The 26,546-nt window shown below is 50.3% G+C and overlaps 1 protein-coding gene across 1 annotated transcript; it reads left to right on the forward strand.

The window, feature by feature from the left end:
• Positions 1–1,164: 1,164 nt before the first annotated feature.
• LOC148219467 (uncharacterized) lies at positions 1,165–25,967 on the forward strand. Its single transcript, XM_088157564.1, has 6 exons — positions 1,165–1,190; positions 4,401–5,164; positions 10,936–11,030; positions 16,131–17,611; positions 21,577–21,657; positions 25,862–25,967. Exons 1-4 carry the CDS (start codon positions 1,165–1,167, stop codon positions 17,082–17,084), a joined length of 1,839 nt encoding a protein of 612 aa, XP_088013690.1. The 3' UTR covers positions 17,085–17,611; positions 21,577–21,657; positions 25,862–25,967.
• Positions 25,968–26,546: the final 579 nt, after the last annotated feature.

Raw genomic sequence — 26,546 nt, forward strand, 5'->3', positions numbered from 1 at the left:
ACCGGTCTGGGGACAGGGAGGGGACAGGAGGGGACAGAGGGGACAATGAGGGGACAGGAGGGGACAGGAGGGGACAGGAGGGGACAGGAGGGGACAGAGGGGACAATGAGGGGACAGGAGGGGACAGAGGGGGACAGGAGGGGACAGGAGGGGACAGTGAGGGGACAGGAGGGGACAGGAGGGGACAATGAGGGGACAGGAGGGGACAATGAGGGGACAATGAGGGGACAGGAGGGGACAGAGGGGACAGGGAGGGGACAATGAGGGGACAGGGAGGGGACAGGAGGGGACAGGAGGGGACAGTGAGGGGACAATGAGGGGACAATGAGGGGACAGGGAGGGGACAATGAGGGGACAGGGAGGGGACACGGCTGTGACAACTTGGGGACACTGAGAGCGACAGCCCGAGGGTGGCCCAGACACGGGGACAGCCTGGGGACAGGGAGGGGACAATCGGGGGGTGGCACTGACACCATGGGGACACCACGGGGACACTGATAGGGACAGCCCGGGGGTGGCACTGACACCATGGGGACAGGACAGGGGACAAGGGACAGGGTTGGGGACATTGACAGGGACAGCCTGGGACAGGGCGGGGACAATCCGGGGGGTGGCACTGACACCACGGGGACACCACGGGGACACCACGGGGACAGGGCTGGGGGTGGCACAGGCTTGGGGACACCGAGGGGACACTGTCCCCTCACTGTCCCCTCATTGTCCCCCCCCTGTCCCCTCATTGTCCCCCTCCCTGTCCCTCCCTGTCCCCTGCGGGTGCCCCCAGGCCGGGAGGAGGCGGGAGGGGACAAAGGTGACAGAGGGGGACAGGGAGGGGACAAAGGTGACAGAGGGGACAGGGAGGGGACAAAGGTGGCGGCGCTTACACAACGCACGGGGGACACGCAGGTGACACCGCGGGTGACAAAGGGGACACGCACGTGACAGCGCTGTCCCCACGGGCCGCCAGTGGCCCCAAAGGTCCGGGAGTGTCCCCAAGACCTCGGGAGTGTCCCCAAGGGCTCAGTGCCACCTCGGGAGTGTCCCCAAGGATTTGGTGCCACCTCGGGAGTGTCCCCAAAGTCTGAGAGTGTCCCCAAAGGTCCGGGAGTGTCCCCAAGTCCCCAGTTCGTGTCCCCAATGCTCGGGAGTGTCCCCACGACCTCGATGTCACCTCGGGAGTGTCCCCCAAAGTCTGGGAGTGTCCCCAAGGGCTCAGTGCCACCTCGGGAGTGTCCCCAAAGTCTGGAATTGTCCCCAAGGACTCAGGAGTGTCCCCAAGGATTCGGTGCCACCTCAGGAGTGTCCCCAAGTCCCCAGTTCGTGTCCCCAAGGCTCGGGAGTGTCCCCAAGGGCTCAGGAGTGTCCCCAAAACCTCGGTGCCACCTCGGGAGTGTCCCCAAAGCTCCGGGAGTGTCCCCCAAGGCTCGGGAGTGTCCCCAAGGGCTCAGTGCCACCTCGGGAGTGTCCCCAAAGGTCCAGGAGTGTCCCCAAAATTCGGGAGTGTCCCCACGACCTCGATGTCACGTCGGGAGTGTCCCCAAAGATCCGGGAGTGTCCCCAAAGTCTGGGAGTGTCCCCAAGGGCTCAGTGCCACCTCGGGAGTGTCCCCAAGGATTCGGTGTCACCTGGGGAGTGTCCCCAAAGGTCCAGGAGTGTCCCCAAGGGCTCAGGAGTGTCCCCAAGTCCCCAGTTCATGTCCCCAAAATTCGGGAGTGTCCCCAAGGATTCGGTGTCACCTCGGGAGTGTCCCCAAAGATCCGGGAGTGTCCCCAAGGCTCGGGAGTGTCCCCAAAGTCTGGGAGTGTCCCCAAAGATCCGGGAGTGTCCCCAAGCATTCGGTGCCACCTCAGGAGTGTCCCCAAGGGCTCAGGAGTGTCCCCACAGTCTGGAATTGTCCCCAAAGTCTGGGAGTGTCCCCAAGGATTCGGTGTCACCTCAGGAGTGTCCCCAAGTCCCCCAGTTCGTGTCCCCAAAGTCCGGGAGTGTCCCCAAGGGCTCAGGAGTGTCCCCAAAATTCGGGAGTGTCCCCAAGGGCTCAGGAGTGTCCCCAAGGATTCGGTGCCACCTCGGGAGTGTCCCCAAGTCCCCAGTTCGTGTCCCCAAGGTCCGGGAGTGTCCCCACGACCTCGATGTCACCTCGGGAGTGTCCCCAAAGATCCGGGAGTGTCCCCAAGGTTCGGGAGTGTCCCTAAAGTCTGGAATTGTCCCCAAGGTCTGGCAGTGTCCCCAAGTCCCCAGTTGGTGTCCCCAAAATTCGGGAGTGTCCCCAAGACCTCGATGTCACCTCGGGAGTGTCCCCAAGGTTCGGGAGTGTCCCCAAGGCTCGGGAGTGTCCCCAAGGCTCGGGACTGTCCCCAAGGGCTCAGTGCCACCTCGGGAGTGTCCCCAAGGATTCGGTGTCACCTCAGGAGTGTCCCCAAAGGTCCAGGAGTGTCCCCAAGGGCTCAGGAGTTCCAGGAGTGTCCCCAAGGGCTCAGGAGTGTCCCCCAAGTCCCCAGTTCATGTCCCCAATGCTCGGGAGTGTCCCCAAGGGCTCAGTGCCACCTCGGGAGTGTCCCCAAAGTCTGGGAGTGTCCCCAAGCATTCGGTGCCACCTCGGGAGTGTCCCCAAGTCCCCAGTTCGTGTCCCCAAAGTCTGGGAGTGTCCCCAAGCATTCGGTGCCACCTCAGGAGTGTCCCCAAGGGCTCAGGAGTGTCCCCACAGTCTGGAATTGTCCCCAAGGTCTGGCAGTGTCCCCAAGTCCCCAGTTGGTGTCCCCAAGGGCTCGGTGCCACCTCAGGAGTGTCCCCAAAGGTCCAGGAGTGTCCCCAAAGTCTGGAATTGTCCCCAAAGATCCGGGAGTGTCCCCAAGACCTCGATGTCACCTCGGGAGTGTCCCAAGGGCTCGGGAGTGTCCCCAAGGGCTCAGTGCCACCTCAGAAGTGTCCCCAAGTCCCCAGTTCGTGTCCCCCAAGGTCCGGGAGTGTCCCCACGACCTCGGTGTCACCTCGGGAGTGTCCCCAAAGTTCGAGAGTGTCCCCCAAAGTCTGGAATTGTCCCCAAAGTCTGGGAGTGTCCCCAAGGGCTCAGTGCCACCTCGGGAGTGTCCCCAAGGATTCGGTGTCACCTCGGGAGTGTCCCCAAAGTCTGGAATTGTCCCCAAAGTCTGGGAGTGTCCCCCAAGCATTCGGTGCCACCTCAGGAGTGTCCCCAAGTCCCCAGTTCGTGTCCCCAAGGTCCGGGAGTGTCCCCAAGGGCTCAGGAGTGTCCCCAAGGGCTCAGTGCCACCTCAGGAGTGTCCCTAAAGGTCCGGGAGTGTCCCCAGGTCCCCCTCCCCCCTTCGAGCACGATCAGAAAAAAAAAAATCCCGGTGAGCCCGGAGCCTTCATCCCATCATCATCATCATCATCCCGGGGCCTTCATCCCATCATCATCATCATCATCATCATCATCCTCGTTATCCCGGAGCCTTCATCCCGTCCCTGTCACCCTCCTCCTCCTCGTTATCCCGGGACCTTCATCCCATCCTCCTCCTCCTCCTCCTCCTCCTCCTGTTCTATCCCGGGATCTTCATCCCATCCTCCTCTTCCTCCTCCTCCCCCCACCTCTTGCTCGGCTCTCCCGGAGCCTTCATCCCATCCCAGCATCATCCTCCTCTTCCTCGTTATCCCGGGATCTTCATCTCATCCTCCTCCTCCTCCTCCTCGTTGTCCCGGAGCCTTCATCCCATCCCAGCATCTTCCTCTTCCTCGTTATCCCGGGACCTTCATCCCATCCTCCTCCTCCTCCCTCCTCCTGCTCGGCTCTCCCGGGGCCTTCATCCCATCCAGCATCCTCCTCCTCTTCCTCGTTATCCCGGGATCTTCATCCTCCTCCTCCTCCTCCTCCTCCTCCCCCCCTCCTGCTCCGCTCTCCCGGGATCTTCATCCCCTCCTCCTCCTCCTCTTCCTCCCCCCCCTGCTCGGCTCTCCCGGAGCCTTCATCCCACCCCCACCTTCCTCTCTTATCCCGGGATCTTCATCATCCTCCCCCCAAGCCCCTCCTCCTCCTCTTCCTCCTCCTCCTCTTCGTCATCCCGGAGCCTTCATCCCATCCCCATCCCCCCCCTCCTCCTCTTCGTCATCCCGGACCTTCATCCCCTCCTCCTCTTCCTCCTCCTTCTCCTCTTCTTCGTCATCCCGGAGCCTTCATCCCATCCCCCCCCCCCCTCCTCCTCTTCGTCATCCCGGAGCCTTCATCCCATCCCCATCCCCCTCCTCCTCCTCCTCCTCTTCGTCATCCCAGAAAAAACTTTCCCGACTCCGTCATCCCGGAGCCTTCATCCCCTCCTCCTCCTCCTCCTCCTCCGTTATCCCAGGAAAAACTTGTCCGTTATTCCCGGGATCTTCCTCCCTCCTCCTCCTCCTCCTCCTCCTTTCAGTTATTCCGGGACTTTCCTCCTCTTCCTCCTCCTCCTCCTCCTCTTCGTCATCCCGGGAAAATTTTTTCCTCCTGTGTCATCCCGGAGCCTTCATCCCGCCCCCGCCCTCCTCCTCCTCCTCCTCCTCCTCCGCATTCCCGGTTCCGTCATCCCGGAGCCTTCATCCCGCCCCCGCCCTCCTCCTCCTCTTCGTCATCCCCGGAAAAAAATTCTCCTCCTCTTCGTCATCCCGGGATCTTCCTCCCGCCCCCTCCCGCCCTCCTCCTCCTCCTCTTCGTCATCCCGGGGCCTTCATCCCATCCCCGCCCTCCTCCGCTGTCCCGGGAAAAACTTTTCCGTTATTCCTGAGATCTTCATCCCCCCTCCTCCTCCTCCTCCTCCTCCTCCTCCTCCTCTTTTCTGCTGTCCCGGGACCTTCATCCCACCCCCGGCACCTCCCTCCTCCTCCTCCTCGTCATCCCGGGACCTTCCTCCACCCCCGCTCCCTCCTCCTCCTCCTCCTCTTCGTCATCCCGGGAAAAACTTTTCCTCCTCCGTCATCCCTGAGCCTTCATCCCATCCCCGCCCTCCTCCTCCTCCTCCTCCTCGTGTTTTCCGTTATTCCCGGGACCTTCCTCCCTCCTCCTCCTCCTCCTCCTCGTCCTCGTGCGGGTCCTTTTGCGGGGGGGGCGATGGGGGGGGGGTCTCAGCGGGGCCCCCCCCGCTGCTGTCGCTGTCGCTGTCGCTGTCGCTGCTGGTGGCGGGGGAGACCCCGGCCCCGCCCGGTGAGTCCGGGGAGGGGGGACCCCCCGAATTTGGGGGGTCAGAATTTGAGGGGTCCTGGTTTTGGGGCTCCGAATTTGGGGGGATCAGAATTTTGGGGGTCCCGAATTTGGGGGATCCGAATTTGGGTGGGACTCGAATTTCGGGGGTCGTGGTTTTGGTGGGAACCGAATTTGGGGGTTCCGAATTTCGGGGGATCAGAATTTGGGTGATGAGAATTTGGGGGGACCCGAATTTGAGGGGTCCTGTTTTTGGGGGATGAGAATTTGGGGGGTCCGAATTTGGGGGTCCGAATTGGGGGTCCCGAATTTGGGGGATCCGAATTTGGGGGGATCCGAATTTGGGGGATGAGAATTTGGGGGGATGAGAATTTGGGGGTTCCGAATTTGGGGGGATCGGAATTTGGGTGGGACTCGAATTTCGGGGGTCGTGGTTTTGGTGGGAACCGAATTTGGGGGTTCCGAATTTGGGGGATGAGAATTTGGGGGGATCCAAATTTGGGAGGATCCGAATTTGGGGGTCCCGAATTTGGGGGTTCCGAATTTGGGGGGATCAGAATTTGGGGGGATTCTGGTTTTAGGGGGGGGTTTAGGGGGAGCGGTGTCCCGGGACAGGAGGGTCCCGATTTTGGGGTTTCCCGATTTTGGGGATCCCGGTTTTGGGGTTTTTTGGTTTTGGGGTTTCCCGGTTTTCGGGGGATGTCCCGGGACAGGAGGGTCCCGGTTTTGGGGTGTCCCGGTTTTGGGGATCCCGGTTTTGGGGTGTCCCGGTTTTGGGGTTTTTGGTTTTGGGGATCCCGGTTTTGGGGCGGTGTCCCGGGACAGGAGGGTCCCGATTTTGGGGTGTCCCGATTTTGGGATTTCCCGGTTTTTGGGGGGGTTTTAGGGACAGGAGGGTCCCGATTTTTGGGGTTTCCCGATTTTGGGGTGTCCCGATTTTGGGGTGTCCAGATTTTGGGGGGTCCAGATTTTGGGGGTGTCCAGATTTTGGGGATCTCGGTTTTGGGCTTTGGGATTTTGAAGGATTCCAATTTGGGGATTCCGATTTTGGAAGTTTGGGGGTTTTGCCGATTTTGGGGGATCCCGATTTTTGGGGGTTCCCAATTTTGGGGGGATCCCGAATTTTGGGATTCCTGCTTTTAGGGGTTTCCAAATTTCGGGGGGATCCCAAATTTGGGATTTCCAATTTTAGGGATTTCCAAATTTGGGGGTTTCCAAACTTTGGGGTTTCCAAATTTCTGGGGGGGGGGATCCCAATTTTCGGGAACCCCAAATTTTGATTTTCCCAATTTTTGTTTTTCCCAATTTTTGTTTTTCCCAATTTTTGGGGTCCCCCCAAATTTTCAGGGTCTGACCCCTCCCCCCCCCCCCTCTTTTTTTTTTTTTTTTGGGAGGGGTCCCCTCCTGCCCCTCCCCCACCCACAATTTGGGGCGCGCCCCCCCCCGGGGGGATGGGCGGGGGGGTCCCTCCCTTTCCCCCTCCCCCACCCCGGCCCCACCCCACAGCTGGGACCCCTCCCCCACCCCCAATCCGGGCTTTTTTTATTTTTTTTTGGGGAATTTTGAGAAATTCCCGGGATTCCGGAGAGTCCCCAGGAGGGGGGAGGGGGCGTGGGAACGGAAACCGGAAACTCCGAATTTTGGGCGAATTTTGGGGCGATTTTGGGGCGATTTTGGGGCATTTTTTGGGGCGATTTTTTTGGCGATTTTGGGGCGATTTTTTTGGCGATTTTTGGGCGATTTTTGGGCGATTTTTGGGCGATTTTTGGGCCATTTTTTGGCGATTTTTTGGGCGATTTTGGGGCGATTTTGGGGCGATTTTTGGGGCGATTTTTGGGCGATTTTGGGGCGATTTTGGGGGCGATTTTTTTGGCGAATTTTGGGCGATTTTGGGGCGATTTTTGGGGCGATTTTGGGGCGATTTTGAGGCGAATTTTGGGGCGATTTTTGGGGCGATTTTGGGGCGATTTTGGGGCGAATTTTGGGCAATTTTTGGGCGATTTTTCGGCGATTTTTTGGTGATTTTTGGGCGATTTTTGAGCGATTTTTTGACCAATTCGGGGTCGATTTTGGGGTTGATTTGGGGTCCATTCCGGGGCCGATTTGGGATCGATTTTGGGGCCGTTTGGTGTCGATTTGGGGGCGATTTTGGGATAGCTGGAATGTAAAAAAAAAATAAAATTAAAAAAAAAAACAAAAAACAACCCCAAACCCCCCCGAATATTCCACCCCCAAAAACTCCCAAATATCCCCCAAAAAAACCCCAAAATATCCCCAAAAAAAACCCCCAAAATATCCCCAAAAAAACCCCCAAAATATCCCAAAAAACCCCAAAATATCAAAAAAAACCCCAAAATATCCCCAAAAAACCCCAAATATCCCCAAAATCCCAACCTTCCCCCCCCCCCAAAAAAAAAAAATAACCCCCACCCCCCCCCCCCCCCAAAAATTAAAAAAAAAATTTAAAAAAATTAAAAATAAATTTAAAACCAAAACAAATTCCCCAAAATCCTCCTCGGGTTCGAGGGGGGGAGTTCGGGAAAATTTGGGAATCCCCCCCCCAAAAAAATCCCCCCCAAAAAAACCCCAAAATTCTGGGAATTGTCCCCAAAATTTGACCCCTCCCCTTCTCGGGGACCCCCCAAAAAAATCCCCCAGGAATCCCCAAAATATTTTAAATTTTATTTTTTTTTAAGTTTTAAAAATTTTTTGGGTTTTGAGGGGATTTTTGGGGGGTCCCGGGGAATTTTTGGGGATTTTTGGGGATTTTTTGGGGGGGTCCTGGAAGGATTTTGGGGATTTTTGGGGATTTTTGGGTTTTTTGGGGGGGATTTTGGGGGGTCCTGGAAGGATTTTGGGGATTTTGGGGGGTCCTGGGGATTTTTGGGGGGTCCTGGAAAGATTTTGGGGGGTCTCGAGGAATTTGGGGAAACTTTTTGGGGGTCCTGGGGAACTTTGGGGGGTCCTGGTGATTTTTGGGGATTTGTGGGGTTTTTGGGGGGGATTTTGGGGGTCCTGGAAGGGATTTGGGGAATTTTTGGGGGAATTTGGGGGATTTTGGGGGGTCCTGGTGATTTTTGGGGGGTCCTGGAAGGATTTTGGGGGATTTTTGGGTTTTTTGGGGGGGATTTTGGGGGTCCTGGAAGGATTTTGGGGATTTTTGGGGGGGATTTGGGGGATTTTTGGGGGTCCCGAGTGGATTTGGGGGGCCCTGAGGGACCTTCGAGGATTTTTGGGGGGTCCTGGAAGGATTTTGGGGATTTTTGGGGGGGTCCCTGGGATTTTTGGGGGGTCTTGGAAAGATTTTGGGGGGTCTCGAGGAATTTGGGGAAACTTTTTTGGGGGTCCCGGGAATTTTTGGGGGGTCCTGGGGATTTTGGGGGATTTTTGGGGGTTTTTGGGGGGGATTTTGGGGGTCCTGGAAGGGATTTGGGAATTTTTGGGGGGAATTTGGGGGATTTTGGGGGGTCCTGGGGATTTTTGGGGGGGTCCTGGAGGGATTTTGGGGATTTTTGGGGATTTTTGGGGGGGTCTTGAAAGATTTTTGGGGGTTCAGGTGATTTTGGGGGGGTCCTGGGGGGGGATTTTGGGCGGGGTTAAAAATTTTTTTTTTTTTTTTTTTCCCATTTTCCCCATTTTTATCTTTTTTTTGTTTTTTTTTTGGTTTTTCCGCGATTTTTTGGGATTTTTTTCCCGGGATTTTTTGGGATTTTGGGGATTTTTGGGATTTTTTTTTCACGGGATTTTTTGGGATTTTTGGGATTTTTTTTTGGATTTTTTTCCCGGGGATTTTTTGGGATTTTTGGGATTTTTTTGGATTTTTTTCCCGGGGATTTTTTGGGATTTTTCCCTCGATTTTTTGGGATTTTTCCCGGGATTTTTTGGGATTTTTCCCGGGATTTTTTGGGATTTTGGGGGATTTTTTTGGGGATTTTGGGGGATTTTTTTGGGGATATTTCTGGGATTTTTCCCTGAGATTTTTGGGATTTGTCCCTGGGATTTTGGGATTTTTTGGGATTTTTCCCGGGCATTTTTTGCGATTTTTTCCCGCGATTTTTTGGGATTTTTGGGATTTTTTGAGATTTTTCCCTGGGATTTTTTTGGGATTTTTCCCGGAGATTTTTTTGGATTTTGGGGGGATTTTTTGGGGATATTTCTGGAATTTTTTTTTGGAAATTCCAGGAATTCCGGGATCCCCTTCCAGGTGTGAGGTTGTTGGTCGAGATTTGAGCGTCAAATTTGGGGATTTTTTTTTTCCCCATTTTTCCCATTTTTTCCCATTTTTCCCCATTTTTCCCGGATTTTTTTGGGAATTTCGTGGAATTTCGGGGATTTTTTTGGGGTGAATTTTGGGAATTTGGGGAATTTGGGAATTTTTGGAATTTTGGACTCTCTGACCTCCCCCCTCACCTGTTCTCCGTTCCAGGTGTGCAGTTCCTGGAGGAGATTTCAGAGTCCAATTTTCCCCATTTTTTGTCCATTTTTTCCCGGATTTTTTTTGGAATTTCGTGGAAATTTTGGGGGAAAATTTTTGGGAATTTCGGGAATTTTGGGAATTTTGGGACTCTCTGACCTCCCCCCCCTCACCTGTTGTTCTCCGTTCCAGGTGTGCAGTTCCTGGAGGAGATTTCAGAGTCCAATTTTGGGCTTTTTTTCCATTTTTTTCCCTTTTTTTCCCCATTTTTCCCGGATTTTTGGGAATTTTGGGGGGAATTTTTGGGGAATTTTCGGGAATTTCGGGAATTTGGGGAATTTTGGGAATTCCGGCCATCCCTGACCTCCCCCCTCACCTGTTCTCCGTTCCAGGTGTGCAGTTCCTGGAGAGATTTCAGAGTCCAATTTTGGGCTTTTTTTCCATTTTTTTCCCTTTTTTTCCCCATTTTTCCCGGATTTTTTGGGAATTTTGGGGGGAATTTTTGGGGAATTTTCGGGAATTTTTGGAATTTTGGGAATCCCTGACCTCCCCCCTCACCTGTTCTCCGTTCCAGGTGTGCAGTTCCTGGAGGAGATTTGAGGGTCAAATTTTGACCATTTTCTCCCAATTTTTCCCCATTTTTTCCCGGATTTTTTTTGGAATTTCGTGGAATTTCGGGGAAATTTTGGGGGGAATTTTTGGGAATTTTTGGAATTTTGGGACTCCCTGACCTCCCCCCCCTCACCTGTTGTTCTCCGTTCCAGGTGTGCAGTTCCTGGAGGAGATTTGAGGGTCAAATTTGGGGCTTTTTTCCCATTTTTTCCCATTTTTCTCCCAATTTTTCCCATTTTTTCCCGGATTTTTTGGGGGAATTTCGTGGAATTTCGGGGATTTTTGGGGGGAAATTTTTGGGAATTTTCGGGAATTCGGGAATTTTTGGAATTTTGGGACTCCCTGACCTCTCCCCTCACCTGTTCTCCATTCCAGGTGTGCAGTTCCTGGAGGAGATTTGAGGGTCAAATTTTGACCATTTTCTCCCAATTTTTCCCATTTTTTCCTGGAATTTTTTGGGGAATTTTGGGGAAATTTTTGGGAATTTTGGGAATTTGGGAATTTTGGAATTTCGGGAATTCCTGACCTCCCCCCTCACCTGTTCTCCATTCCAGGTGTGCAGTTCCTGGAGGAGATTTGAATGTGGAATTTTGGACTTTTTTCCCCATTTTTTCTGTTTTTTGGGGGAAATTTTGGGGAATTTTCAGGGAATTTCGGGGAAATTTTTGGGAATTTCGGGAATTTGGGAATTTCAGGAATTTTGGGACTCCCTGACCTCCCCCCCCTCACCTGTTGTTCTCCGTTCCAGGTGTGCAGTTCCTGGAGGAGCCCTCGGACACGGCGGCGGCCCCGGGCGGCTCCGCGCGCCTGCGCTGCCGCGTGCGGGGGGCGGGGCCTCCGCGGGTGGGGGAGGGGCCCCCCGGGGTGGGGGAGGGGCCCCCCGGGGTGGGGGAGGGGCCCCCCGAGCTGGGCTGGGAACGCGACGGGGCCGCCCTGGACGGGGACACGGACCTGGCGCAGGTGGCGCTGCCCGATGGGGGATGGGTGGCCACCAGCCAGCTCAGGTGGGCAACTGCGGTCACGTGGGGGGGGGTCACGTGGGGGTCGTCAATGTCACACCTGGGTCACCTGTGCGTCGTCAATGTCACCTGTGCGTCATTAATGTCACACCTGGGTCACCTGTGCGTCATCAATGTCACACCTGGGTCACCTGTGTGTCACCTGTGTGTCACCTGTGTGTCATCAATGTCACACCTGGGTCACCTGTGTGTCACTGATGTCACCTGTGTGTCATCAATGTCACACCTGTGTCACCTGTCCGTCATTAATGTCACACCTGGGTCACCTGTGTGTCACTGATGTCACCTGTGTGCTGTTAATGTCATCTGTGTGTCACCTGTGCGTCATTAATGTCACCTGTGCGTCATCAATGTCACACCTGTGTGTCATTAATGTCACCTGTGTGTCACCTGTGTGTCACCTGTGCGCCATCAATGTCACCTGTGCGTCATCAATGTCACACCTGTGTGTCATTAATGTCACCTGTGCGTTGTTAATGTCACACCTGTGTCACCTGTGTGTCATCAATGTCACCTGTGTGTCGTTAATGTCACCTGTGCGTTGTTAATGTCACACCTGTGTCACCTGTGTGTCACCTGTGTCACCTGTGTGTCACCTGTGTCACCTGTGCGTTGTTAATGTCACACCTGTGTCACCTGTGTCACCTGAGTGTCACCAATGTCACCCCTGTGTCACCTGTGTGTCACCCGTGAGTCATTAATGTCACCCCTGTGTCACCTGTGCGTCGTCAATGTCACCTGTGTGTCACCCCTGTGTCACCTGTGTGCTGTTAATGTCACCTGTGCGTTGTTAATGTCACACCTGTCACCTGTGCGTCATTAATGTCACCTGTGCGTCACCTGGATGTCGTTAATGTCACACCTGTGCATCACCCGTGTCACCTGTGTCACCTGTCGGCCAATGACGTCACCGGTGTCACCTGTGCCGTTCGTTCTGTCTCACCTGAGTCCCCACAGTCCCCAAATCCCGAGTCCCGGTCCCGCTTTTCTTCATTCATTCCCCTCATTAATCAGCTCATTAATTAATTAATTAATTAATAATTAATCGCAGCCTGTCCTGGGTTTCCCGTTCCCGGTGTTAGTCATTCATTAATTATTAAATATTAATTATTAATTAATAATTATTATTATTAATTATTAATTATTCGTTATTAATTATTAATTAAGTCCAGCCTGTCCGGGGTTTCCCGTCCCCGCTGTTGTTCATTCATTCATTATTAATTAATCATTATTATTAATTATTAATTATTAATTATCAATTATCAATTGCAGCCTCTCCGGAGTTTCCCGGCCCCGGTGTCGTTCATTAATTCATTAATTATTAATTAATTATTAATTATTAATCGCAGCCTCTCCGGGGTTTCCCGGCCCCGGTGTCATTCATTAATTATTAATTAATTATTAATTATTAATCGCAGCCTCTCCGGGGTTTCCCGGCCCCGGTGTCGTTCATTTATTAATTAATTATTAATTAATTATTAATTATTAATCGCAGCCTCTCCGGGGTTTCCCGCCCCCGGTGTCATTCATTTATTCATTAATTATTAATTAATTATTAATTATTAATCGCAGCCTCTCCGGGGTTTCCCGGCCCCGGTGTCATTTATTAATTAATTATTAATTAATTATTAATTATTAATCGCAGCCTCTCCGGGGTTTCCCGGCCCCGGTGTCATTAATTTATTAATTATTAATTAATTATTAATTATTAATCGCAGCCTCTCCGGGGTTTCCCGGCCCCGGTGTCGTTCATTTATTCATTAATTATTAATTAATTATTAATTATGAATTGCAGCCTCTCCGGGGTTTCCCGGCCCCGGTGTCATTCATTTATTAATTATTAATTAATTATTAATTATTAATCGCAGCCTCTCCGGGTTTCCCGGCCCCGGTGTCGTTCATTTATTAATTAATTTATTAATTAATTATTAATTATTAATCGCAGCCTCTCGGGGTTTCCCGGCCCCGGTGTCATTCATTTATTCATTAATTATTAATGAATTATTAATTATTACTCGCAGCCTCTCCGGGGTTTCCCGGCCCCGGTGTCGTTCATTCATTCATTAATTATTAATTAATTATTAATTATTAATCGCAGCCTCTCCGGGGTTTCCCGGCCCCGGTGTCGTTCATTTATTCATTAATTATTAATTAATTATTAATTATTAATCGCAGCCTCTCCGGGGTTTCCCGGCCCCGGTGTCATTCATTCATTATTAATTATTAATTAATTATTAATTATTAATCGCAGCCTCTCCGGGGTTTCCCGGCCCCGGTGTCGTTCATTTATTCATTAATTATTAATGAATTATTAATTATTAATCGCAGCCTCTCCGGGGTTTCCCGGCCCCGGTGTCATTCATTAATTTATTAATTATTAATTAATTATTAATTATTAATCGCAGCCTCTCCGGGTTTCCCGGCCCCGGTGTCGTTCATTTATTCATTAATTATTAATGAATTATTAATTATTAATCGCAGCCTCTCCGGGGTTTCCCGGCCCCGGTGTCATTCATTAATTTATTAATTATTAATTAATTATTAATTATTAATCGCAGCCTCTCCGGGGTTTCCCGGCCCCGGTGTCATTCATTCATTTATTCATTAATTATTAATGAATTATTAATTATTAATCGCAGCCTCTCCGGGGTTTCCCGGCCCCGGTGTCGTTCATTAATTCATTAATTATTAATTAATTATTAATTATTAATCGCAGCCTCTCCGGGGTTTCCCGGCCCCGGTGTCATTCATTAATTATTAATTAATTATTAATTATTAATCGCAGCCTCTCCGGGGTTTCCCGGCCCCGGTGTCATTCATTAATTATTAATTAATTATTAATTATTAATCGCAGCCTCTCCGGGGTTTCCCGGCCCGGCCGTTTCCGGTGCTGGGCCCGTGTGGGGGGAGGGGCGCGGCTCCTCTCGCGCGAGGCTCACCTGGAGATCGCAGGTGAGACCCCAATTAATTAAAATTATTAATCATTTATCGGCTGAAATTCAATATTATCTGCCCCGAAAAAAATAAATTATTTCTAAAAAATTAAAATAAAAAAATTCTCACCCGAAAATGAAATTATTCCCAAATAAAATTAAAAAAAATAAAATTATTTCCCCATAAAAATAAAATTATTTCCAAATAAAATAAAATAAAATAAAATTATTTCCCCATAAAAATAAAATTATTTCCCCCAAAAAATTGAAAAAAATAATTTCCCCCCCAAAAATGAAATTATTCCCAAAAAATAATAATAAAAAAGAATTATTTCCCCCCCAAAAAAATAAAATTATTTCCAAAAAAATAAAATAAAATAAAATTATTCCCCCCAAAAAAATAAAATTATTCCCCAAAAAATTAAAAAAAAAATAAAATTATTCCCCCCCAAAAATAAATTTTTCCCCAAAAAAATTAAAATTAAAAAAAATTATTCCCCCCAAAAATAAAATTATTCCCAAAAAAATAAAATAAAATAAAATTATTCCCCCCAAAAAATGAAATTATTCCCCAAAAAATAACATAAAATAAAATTATTCCCCCCAGAAATAAAATTATTTCCAAAAAATTTTTAAAAAAATTATTTCCCCCCAAAAATGAAATTATTCACAAAGAAAATAAAATAAAAAAAATTAAAAATTTTTTTATAAAATAAAAAAAAAAAATAAAAAAAATTATTCCCCCAAAAATAAATTATTCCCCAAAAAATTAAAAAAAAATTATTCCCCCAAAAATGAAATTATTCCCCAAAAATTAAAAAAAAAAAATTATTTCCCCCAAAAATAAAATTATTCCCAAATAAAATAAAATAAAATAAAATACAATTATTCCCTCCCCAAAAAATTAAAAAAAAAATTCCCACCCAAAAATAAAATTATTCCCAACAAAATAAAATAAAATAAAATTATTCCCACCACAAAAATAAAATTATTCCCCCAAAAAATAAAATAAAATAAAATTATTCCCCCCAAAAATAAAATTATTCCCAAAAAATTAAAAAAAAATAAAATTATTCCCCCCAAAAATAAAATTATTCCCAAATAAAATAAAATAAAATAAAATAAAATAAAATTATTCCCTCCTAAAAATAAAATTATTCCTAAAAAATTAAAAAAAAAATAAAATTATTCCCACCACAAAAATAAAATTATTCCCAAAAAAATTTAAAAAAAAATTATTCCCCCCCAAAAATAATAAAAAAAAATAAAATTATTTCCCCCCAAAAATTAAAAAAAATAAAATTATTCCCCACAAAAAAATAAAATAAAAAAAAAATTATTCCCCCCAAAAATGAAAAAAAAATAAAAATTATTCCCCCCAAAAAAATGAAAAAAAAATAAAATTATTTCCCCAAAAAAATGAAAAAAAATTAAAATTATTCCCCCCCAAAAATTTAAAAAAAAATAAAATTATTCCCCCAAAAAATAAAAAAAAAAATTTAAATTATTCCCCCAAAAATTAAAAAAAAATAAAATTATTCCCCAAAAAATGAAAAAAAATAAAATTATTCCCCCCAAAAATGAAAAAAAAAATTAAAATTATTCCCCCAAAAAATTAAAAAAAATAAAATTATTCCCCCAAAAAATAAAAAAAAAATAAATTTCCCAAAATAAAAAATTCCCCCCCAAAAAAATAAAATTCCACCCCCCAAAATTCTCCTTTTTCTCCCCATTTTTGGGTGTTTTTTTTGGAGATTCTACCCCCAAATTTCACCCAAAATCCCCCAAATTTCACCCAAAATCCCCCAAATTTCACCCAAAATCCCCCAAATTTCACCCAAAATCCCCCAAATTTTTCCCAAATTTCCCCCAAATTTTCCAAATTTTCCCCCCAGATCTCCAGGATTTCCTGGACGATCCCAAAATTTAAAATTTGGGAATTTTCCCCCCAAATTAGAGCCCAAAATTCTCATTTTTCTCCCCATTTTTAGGGGTTTTTTTTGGAGATTCTACCCCCAAATTTCACCAAAATCCCCCAAATTTCACCCAAAATCCCCCAAATTTTTCCCAAATTTCCCAAAATTTTCCCGAATTCCCCGCAGGTCTCCAGGATTTCCTGGAAAATCCCAAAATTTAAAATTTGGGAATTCTCTCCCCTTTTAAAACCTCTAAAATCTCCCTTTTCACTCCGTTTTTTTTCGCTTTTTTTTGGATTCCCACCCCCAAATTTCACCCGAAATCCCCCAAATTTCACCCAAATTTTCCCAAATTTCCCCCAAATTTTCCCGAATGTTCCCCGCAGGTCTCCCGGTTTTCCTGGAGGAGCCGCAGGACCTGGAGCTGGGAATTCTCTCCCCAAATTAGAGCCCAAAATTCTCATTTTTCTCCCCATTTTTAGGGGTTTTTTTTTGGAGATTCTACCCCCAAATTTCACCCGAAATCCCCCCAAATTTCACCCAAATTTCACCCAAATTTCTCCCGAATTTCCCCCAAATTTTCCCGAATGTTCCCCGCAGGTCTCCCGGATTTCCTGGAAAATCCCAAAATCTAAAATTTGGGAATTTTCTCCCCTTTTAAACCCCCTAAAATCTCCCTTTTCACTCCGTTTTTTTTCGCTTTTTTTTGGGTTTCCACCCCCAAATTTCACACCAAAATCCCCCAAATTTCACCCAAATTTTCCCCAAATTTCCCCAAATTTTCCCGAATGTTCCCCGCAGGTCTCCCGGTTTTCCTGGAGGAGCCGCAGGACCTGGAGCTGGGAATTCTCGCTCCTTTTAAAACCCCTAAAATCTCCCTTTTCACTTCGTTTTTTTTCGCTTTTTTTTGGATTTCCACCCCCAAATTTCACCCAATTTTTCTCAAATTTTTCCCGAATTCCCCTCAGGTCTCCCGGATTTCCTGGACAATCCCAAAATCTAAAATTTGGGAATTTTCTCCCCTTTTAAAAACCCCTAAAATCTCCCTTTTCACTTCGTTTTTTTCGCTTTTTTTTGGATTTCCACCCCCAAATTTCACCCGAAATCCCCCAAATTTCACCCCAAATTTTCCCGAATTTCCCCCAAATTTTCCCGAATGTTCCCCGCAGGTCTCCCGGTTTTCCTGGAGGAGCCGCAGGACCTGGAGCTGGGAATTCTCTCCCCAAATTAGACCCCAAAATTCTCATTTTTCTCCCCATTTTTAGGGTTTTTTTTTGATTTCCACCCCCAAATTTCTCACCCAAATTTCACCCAAAATCCCCCAAATTTCACCCAAATTTCCCCCAAATTTTCCCGAATGTTCCCCGCAGGTCTCCCGGTTTTTCCTGGAGGAGCCGCAGGACCTGGAGCTGGGAATTCTCGCTCCGTTCTCGCTGCGCTGCAGCGCCCGGGGCCCCCCCGAGCCCGTGAGGCTCCGATGGCTCCGGGACGGGACCCCCCCAAAACGGGCTCGGGGACCCCCTGGGGAGCGAGCCCCTCCACACTCAGGGTGCCCGGTGAGGGGGCTGGGGGACACCTGGGCACACCTGGGCACACCTGGGCACACCTGGGCACACCTGGGGACATTTGGGGACATTTGGGGGGGTGAGAAATGGGGGGAATTTGGGGAGAATTTGGGAATTTTGGGGGGATTTTGGGGGGATTTTGGGGGGTTTTGGGGAGGATTTCGGGAGGGATTTGGGGGGTTTTGGGACCCTCTAGGGAGGAGCCCCTCGACCCCCAGGGTGCCCGGGGAGGGGGGCTGAGGACATTTGGGGACACCTGGGGACACCTGGGGACATTTGGGGACATTTGGGGGGTGGAATTTGGGGGGAATTTGGGGGGATTTTGGGGGGATTTTGGGGTTTTTGGGGAGGATTTTGGGGGGGATTTGGGGGCTCGGGGACCCCCTGGGCACGAGCTCCTCGACCCCCAGGGTGCCCGGTGAGGGGGCTGGGGACACCTGGGGACACCTCGGGACATTTGAGGACATTTGGGGACACCTGGGCACACCTGGGGACATTTGGTGGGGGTGAAATTTTGGGGACATTTGGGGGAGTTTTGGGGTTTTGGGAGAGGATTTGGGGGCTCTGGGACCCCCTGGGAAGGAGCCCCTCGACCTTCAGGGTGCCCAGTGAGGAGTCTGGGGACACCTGGGGACACCTGGGGACACCTGGGGACACCTGGGGACATTTGGGGACATTGTTGGGGGGTGGAATTTGGGGAGAATTTGGGGGGATTTTGGGGGGATTTTGGGGTTTTGGGGAGGATTTTGGGGGGATTTGGGGGCTCGGGGACCCCCTGGGGGCGAGCCCCTCCACCCTCAGGGTGCCCGGTGAGGGGGCTGGGGACACCTGGGGACACCTGGGGACACCTGGGCACACCTGGGGACATTTGGGGGGATTTTGGGGAGATTTTGGGGGGATTTTGGGGGGATTTTTGGGGTTTTGGGGAGGATTTTGGGGGGGATTTGGGGGCTCGGGGACCCCCCTGGGGGCGAGCCCCTCCACCCTCAGGGTGCCCGGTGAGGGGGCTGGGGACACCTGGGGACACCTGGGGACACCTAGGGACACCTGGGGACATTTGGGGGGTGGAATTTGGGAGGAATTTGAAAGTTTTTGGGGAGATTTTGGGGGTTTTTTTTGGGAGGATTTTTGGGGGGTTTTGGGGAGTTTGGGACCCTCTAGGGAGGAGCCCCTCGACCCCCCAGGGTGCCCGGGGAGGGGGCTGAGGACATTTGGGGACACCTGGGCACACCTGGGGACACCTGGGGACATTTGGGAGGTGGAATTTGGGGGGATTTTTGGGGAGAATTTGGGAATTTTGGGGAGATTTTGGGGGGATTTTGGGGGGATTTTGGGGGGATTTTTGGGGGATTTGGGGGAGTTTTGGGGTTTTTTGGGAGAGGATTTTGGGGGGATTTTGGGACACTGGAGGAGATTTGGGGACAGCGGGGGTTGGGACATTCGGGGAATTTGGGGGAATTTGGGGAAATTTGGATGAATTTTGGGTCAATTTGGAGAGAATTTCGGGGTGAATTTGGGAGAATTTTGGGGTTAATTTTGGGTGAATTTGGATGAATTTGGGGTGAATTTGGGTAAATTTGATTAAATTTGTGTGAATTTGGATAAGTTTGGATGAATTTGAGTGAATTTGAGTGAATTTGGGTGAATTTTGGATGAATTTGTGGTGAATTTGTGTGAATTTTGTGTAAATTTGTGTGAATTTTGGGTGAATTTGAATTAATTTGGATAAATTTCGATGAATTTTGGGTGAATTTGGGATGAATTTGGATGAAATTTGGATAAATTTGTGTGAATTTTGGGAATTTCGGGTGAATTTGGGATGAATTTGGGTAAATTTGGGTGAATTTGGATGAATTTGGATGAATTTGGGCGAATTTGGATAGATTTTGGGTAAATTTGAATGAATTTGGATAAATTTGGGATGAATTTGGATAAATTTGTGTGAATTTTGTGTGAATTTGAATTAATTTGGATAAATTTCGATGAATTTTGAGTGAATTTGAATTAATTCGGATAAATTTGGGTGAATTTTGTGTGAATTTGGGACGAATTTTGGACAAATTAAAATTAATTTGTGTGAATTTTGGATGAATTTGGATAAATTTGGATGAATTTTGGGTGAATTTGGGATGAATTTTGTGTGAATTTGGGGTTAATTTGGATAAATTTGGATAATTCCGTGGGAATTTTTGGGAATTTCGGATAATTTCGTGGGTAATTTTTGGGAATTTGGGGTGAATTTGGATGAATTTGGATGAATTTGGATGAATTTTGGGTAAATTTGTGTGAATTTTGGGTGAATTTTGGGATGAATTTGGATAAATTCAAATTAATCCGTGGGAATTTTTGGGAATTTCGGGTAATTCCGTGGGAATTTTTGGGAATTTTGGATAATTCCGTGTGAATTTTTGGGAATTTCGGGTGATTCCGTGGGAATTTTTGGGAATTCCGTGGGAATTTTGGGGAATTTTGGATAATTTCGTGGGAATTTTGGGAATTTTTGGGAATTCCGGGTGATTTCGTGTGGGAATTTTTGGGGAATTTCGGGTGATTTCGTGATAATTTTGGGGAATTTCGGGTAATTTCGTGGGAATTTTTGGGAATTTGGGGTGATTCCGTGGGAATTTTGGGAATTTCGGGTAATTTCGTGGGAATTTTTGGGAATTTTGGATAATTCCGTGGGAAATTTTGGGAATTTCGGATAATTCCGTGGGAATTTTTGGGAATTTTTGCATAATTCCGTGGGAATTTTTGGGAATTTCGGGTGAATTTTTGGGAATTTCGGATGATTCCGTGGGAATTTTTGGGAATTTCGGGTGATTCCGTGGGAATTTTTGGGAATTCCGTGGGAATTTTTGGGAATTTCGGGTGATTCCGTGATAATTTTTGGGAATTTCGGATAATTCCGTGGGAATTTTTGGGAATTTCGGGTAATTCCGTGTGGAATTTTTGGGAATTTTGGATAATTCCGTGTGAATTTTTGGGAATTCCGGGAGATTCCGTGGGAATTTTTGGGAATTTCGGTGTGAATTTGGATGAATTTGGATGAATTTGGATGAAATTTGGATAAATTTGTGTGAATTTTGTGTGAATTTGGATGAATTTGGATAAATTTGGATATTTTTGTGGGAATTTTTGGGAATTTCGGGTGAATTTGGATGAATTTGGATGAAATTTGAATTAATTTGGATAAATTTGGATGAATTTTGTGTGAATTTGGGATGAATTTGGATAAATTCAAATTAATCCGTGTGAATTTTTGGGAATTTCGGGTGATTTCGTGGGAATTTTTGGGAATTTCGGGTAATTTCGTTGGGAATTTTTGGGAATTTCGGATAATTCCGTGGGAATTTTGGGGAATTTCGGATAATTTCGTGGGAATTTTTGGGAATTCCGGGAGATTTCTTGGGAATTTTGGGAATTTTTGGGAATTTCGGGTAATTTCGTTGGGAATTTTTGGGAATTTCGGATAATTTCGTGATAATTTTTTGGAATTTCTGGTAATTTCGTGATAATTTTTGGAATTTGGGGTGATTTCGTTGGGAATTTTTGGGAATTTCGGATAATTTCGTGGGAATTTTTGGGAATTTCGGGTAATTCCGTGGGAATTTTTGAGAATTTCGGGTGATTTCGTGGGAATTTTTGGGAATTCCGGGTGATTCCGTGGGAATTTTTTGGGAATTTCGGATAATTCCGTGGGAATTTTGGGGAATTCCGGGTGATTCCGTGGGAATTTTTGGGAATTCCGTGGGAATTTTGGGGAATTCCGGGTGATTCCGTGGGAATTTTTGGGAATTTTTTGGATAATTCCGTGGGAATTTTTTGGGAATTTTTGGGAAATTCCGGGTGATTTCGGGACGGACCCCGCTCTCTCCCCCCGGGGAGATTTTTTGGGGTCCCAAATTTTGTCGCCAACGCCCCCAAATTTCGTTTTTTTTCCCCCCAAATTCTCTCAGGGCTGAGGAGCAGCAGCTCCTTCACGTGCGAGGCTCACAACGAGCGCGGAGTCAGCACCTCCAGGAGCGCCCGCGTCAGCGGTCAGCGAACTGGGAACACTGGGGGGACTGGGAGGGGACTGGGGGGGACTGGGATGGGACTGGGAATACTGGGAATACTGGGAGGGGACTGGGAGGGACTGGGAATACTGGAAGGGGGACTGGGGATACTGGGATGGGACTGGGAGGGACTGGGAGGGACTGGGATGGGACTGGGAGGGACTGGGAGGGACTGGGAGGGGACTGGGAGGGACTGGGATGGGGACTGGGAGGGACTGGGAGGGACTGGAGGGACTGGGAGGGGACTGGGAGGGACTGGGATGGGGACTGGGAGGGACTGGGAGGGACTGGGAGGGACTAGGATGGGACTGGGGATACTGGGATGGGACTGGGATGGGCACTGGGGATACTGGGAATACTGGGATGGACACTGGGGATACTGGGATGGGACTGGGAGGGACTGGGAGGGACTGGGGATACTGGGATGGGACTGGGAGGGGACTGGAGGGGACTGGGAGGGACTGGGAGGGACTGGGATGGGGACTGGGATGGGGACTGGGAAGGGACTGGGAACACTGGGATGGGACTGGGGGGGACTGGGAGGGACTGGGATGGGACTGGGAGGGACTGGGAGGGGACTGGGAGGGACTGGGAGGGACTGGGGGGGACTGGGAGGGACTGGGATGGGACTGGGATGGGACTGGGATGGGACTGGGAGGGGACTGGGGGGACTGGGATGGGGACTGGGAGGGGACTGGGAGGGGACTGGGAGGGACTGGGAGGGGACTGGGGATACTGGGATGGGACTGGGAGGGACTGGGAAGGGACTGCGGAGGGACTGGGAGGGGGACTGGGAGGGACTGGGATGGGACTGGGGATACTGGGAGGGGACTGGGATGGGACTGGGAATACTGGGATGGGGACTGGGATGGGACTGGGAATACTGGGAGGGACTGGGAGGGACTGGGGATACTGGGAGGGGACTGGGATGGGACTGGGAATACTGGGATGGGGACTGGGAATACTGGGATGGGACTGGGATGGGGACTGGGAGGGGGACTGGGAGGGACTGGGAGGGACTGGGGAGACTGGGATGGGGACTGGGAGGGGACTGGGAATACTGGGATGGGGACTGGGAGGGGACTGGGAATACTGGGATGGGGCTGGGAGGGACTGGGAGGGACTGGGATGGACTGGGAGGGGACTGGGAGGGACTGGAGGGACTGGGAGGGGACTGGGAGGGACTGGGAGGGACTGGGAGGGGACTGGGAGGGACTGGGAGGGACACTGGGGATACTGGGAATACTGGGAGGGGACTGGGAGGGGGACTGGGAGGGACTGGGAGGGACTGGGAGGGGACTGGGAGGGGACTGGGGATGCTGGGAACACTGGGATGGGGACTGGGAGGGGACTGGGAGGGGGACTGGGATGGGACTGGGAATACTGGGAGGGGACTGGGAGGGACTGGGAGGGACTGGGAGGGGACTGGGAGGAACTGGGATGGGGACTGGGAGGGACTGGGAGGGACTGGGAGGGACTGGGAGGGGACTGGGAGGGGACTGGGAGGGACTGGGAGGGACTGGGAGGGACTGGGAGGGGACTGGGAGGGACTGGGAGGGGACTGGGAGGGACTGGGGAGACTGGAATACTGGGATGGGGACTGGGATACTGGGGATACTGGGGATACTGGATGGGGACTGGGGGGGACTGGGAGGGGACTGGGAGGGACTGGGAGGGAACTGGGAGGGACTGGGAGGGACTGGGAGGGACTGGGAGGGGACTGGGAGGGACTGGGAGGGGACTGGGAGGGGACTGGGAATACTGGGGGGGACTGGGAGGGGACTGGGAGGGGACTGGGAGGGACTGGGAGGGACTGGGAGGGGACTGGGGACACTGGGAGGACTGGGAGGGACTGGGAGGGGACTGGGAGGGGACTGGGAGGGACTGGGTGGGGACTGGGAGGGGACTGGGGAGGGACTTGGGAGGGGACTGGAGGGGACTGGGGAGACTGGGATGGGACTGGGATGGGGACTGGGAGGGACTGGGAGGGACTGGGAGGGACTGGGAGGGAACTGGGAGGGACTGGGAGGGACTGGAGGGACTGGGAGGGACTGGGAGACTGGGATGGGACTGGGAGGGGACTGGGAGGGACTGGGAGGGACTGGGAGGGGACTGGGAATACTGGGGGGGACTGGGAGGGGACTGGGAGGGGACTGGGAGGGACTGGGAGGGACTGGGAGGGGACTGGGGACACTGGGAGGGACTGGGAGGGACTGGGAGGGGACTGGGAGGGACTGGGGTGGGACTGGGAGGGGACTGGGAGGGACTGGGGGGGACTGGGAGGGGACTGGGGAGACTGGGATGGGACTGGGAGGGACTGGGGATACTGGGAACACTGGGGATACTGGGAGGGACTGGGAGGGACTGGGAGGGACTGGGAGGGACTGGGGATACTGGGATGGGGACTGGGATGGGGCTGGGAGGGGACTGGGAGGGACTGGGAACACTGGGAACACTGGGATGGGGACTGGGAGGGACTGGGGATACTGGGAATACTGGGAGGGACTGGGGATACTGGGATGGGGACTGGGAGGGACTGGGAGGGACTGGGATGGGCACTGGGGATACTGGGATGGGACTGGGGATACTGGGAGGGACTGGGGGGACACTGGGAATACTGGGAGGGACTGGGATGGGACTGGAGGGGACTGGGGATACTGGGAATACTGGGAACACTGGGAATACTGGGAGGGACTGGGGATACTGGGAGGGCACTGGGGACACTGGGAACACTGGGGATACTGGGAGGGACTGGGAGGGCAGTGGGGATACTGGGAATACTGGGATGGGCACTGGGATGGGACTGGGAATACTGGGAATACTGGGAGGGACTGGGATGGGACTGGGATGGGGACTGGGGACACTGGGAATACTGGGAACACTGGGGATACTGGGATGGGGACTGGGAGGGACTGGGAGGGACTGGGGATACTGGGGATACTGGGATGGGACTGGGGACGCTGGGATGGGACTGGGGGTACTGGGATGGGACTGGGGATACTGGGATGTGTGTGGGGGTACTGGGATGGGCACTGGGGACACTGGGAGGGGACTGGGGACACTGGGATTGGGAGGGGACAAAAATCCGGGTGGAAATCGGTCACAAAATGGGGGAAAAATGAGCAAAAATCAGGCCAAAAAATTGGTCAAAAATGGGCACAAAATTGGCACAAAATCGGCACAAAATTGACCAAAATTGGCACAAATTTGGGATAAAAATGAGAAAAAATCGGTCTGGAATTGGCACAAGATTGGTCAAAACTTGACACAAAAATCGACACAAAATTCACTGAAATTGACCCAAAATTGGCACAAATTTGGGATAAAAACGAGCGAAAATCGCTCTGGAATTGGCAGAAAAGTCCAAGAAATTTGGTCAAAAATTGACACAAAATCGGCTGAAAAATCGACACAAATTTGACCAGAATTGGCCCAAAAATTGCCCAAAATTTGCCCTAAAATTGACACAAAAATTGACACAAAATTGACACAAAATTGACCCCAAATCGGCTCCAAATGGACCCAAAATCGCCCAAAATCCATCCAGGTGGCCCCAAAATTTCCCAGAATTCCCCCCCAGAGAGCCAAGGGACTCCTGGGGTGACATTTGGGGACATTTGGGGGCCATTTTGGGGACATTTTGGGGCCATTTGGGGCCATTTTGGGGCCATTTGGGGACATTTTTGGGTGAATTTGGGGACATTTGGGGACATTTTGGGTGAATTTGGGGACATTTGGGGACATTTTGGGGACATTTTGGGTCAATTTGGGGACATTTGGGGACATTGGGGACATTTTGGGGACATTTTGGGACATTTGGGGACATTTGGGGACATTTTTGGGACATTTTGGGACATTTGGGGCCATTTGGGGACATCTTTGGGTGAATTTGGGGCCATTTGGGGCCATTTGGGACATTTTGGGGACATTTTGGGTCAATTTGGGGACATTTGGGGACATTGGGGACATTTTGGGGACATTTGGGGACATTTGGGGACATTTTTGGGACATTTTGGGACATTTTTGGGTGAATTTGGGGACATTTTGGGGACATTTGGGGACATTTTTGGGTGAATTTGGGGACATTTTTGGGACATTTGGGGACATTTTGGGGACATTTGGGGACATTTGGGGACACCGGGGGTGGCCCTGACCGTGTCCCCTCCCCCCTCCCCCCCCCCCGCAGTTCTGACCCCGCCCCCCAAAAATTTGGGCGTGGTCCGGGCGGGGGCCGCGGTGGCTCGAGGTGTCCTGGGAGCCCGGGGACCTCGATGGGGACCTCGGGGGTGGCCCTGGGGACATCGCTGGGGACATCGAGGACAGAGGGGCGCCAGGAGTGCACGGTGCAGGTGAGGGGGGCGGAGGGGACGGCGAAAATCGCCCCCAAATCAGCCACAAAGTGGCCCCAAAATCGCCCCAAAAATATCCAAAAATCAGCCACAAAATGGCCCCAAAATCACCCCAAAATGGCCCCAAAATCGCCCCCAAATCAGCCACAAAGTGGCCCCAAAATCGCCCCAAAAATATCCCAAAATCAGCCCCAAATCGCCACAAAATCGCCCCAAAATCACCCCCAAAATCGCCGCCAAATCAGCCACAAAGTGGCCCCAAAATCACCCAAAAATATCCCCAAATCACCCCAAAATCGCCCCCAAATCGCCCCGAAATCACCCCAAAATCACCCCAAAATCAGCCACAAAATGGCCCCGAAATCGCCACAAAATGGCCACAAAAATATCCCAAAACCGATCCCCAAATCGCCCCCAAATCGCCCCCAAATCGCCCCAAAATCAGCCACAAAGTGGCCCCAAAATCACCCCAAAATCGCCCCAAAATCACCCCAAAATTGCCCCAAAATCACCCCAAAATCG

This window comes from Sturnus vulgaris, unplaced genomic scaffold (genome assembly GCF_052056855.1).
Source record: "Sturnus vulgaris isolate bStuVul1 unplaced genomic scaffold, bStuVul1.hap1 Scaffold_1081, whole genome shotgun sequence".
Classification (NCBI taxonomy): domain Eukaryota; kingdom Metazoa; phylum Chordata; class Aves; order Passeriformes; family Sturnidae; genus Sturnus; species Sturnus vulgaris.

Excerpts from the sequence above, each read along its gene's own strand:
- LOC148219467 (XM_088157564.1), top strand. The coding sequence starts at position 1,165 with ATGTCACCTCGGGAGTGTCCCCCAAA. Across the intron at positions 1,191-4,400 it reads CCTCGGGAGTGTCCCCCAAA|TTATTCCGGGACTTTCCTCC; the intron begins GTCTGGGAGTGT and ends TCCTCCTTTCAG. Across the intron at positions 11,031-16,130 it reads GGGGGGCGGGGCCTCCGCGG|GGGTTTTTTTTGGAGATTCT; the intron begins GTGGGGGAGGGG and ends CCCCATTTTTAG.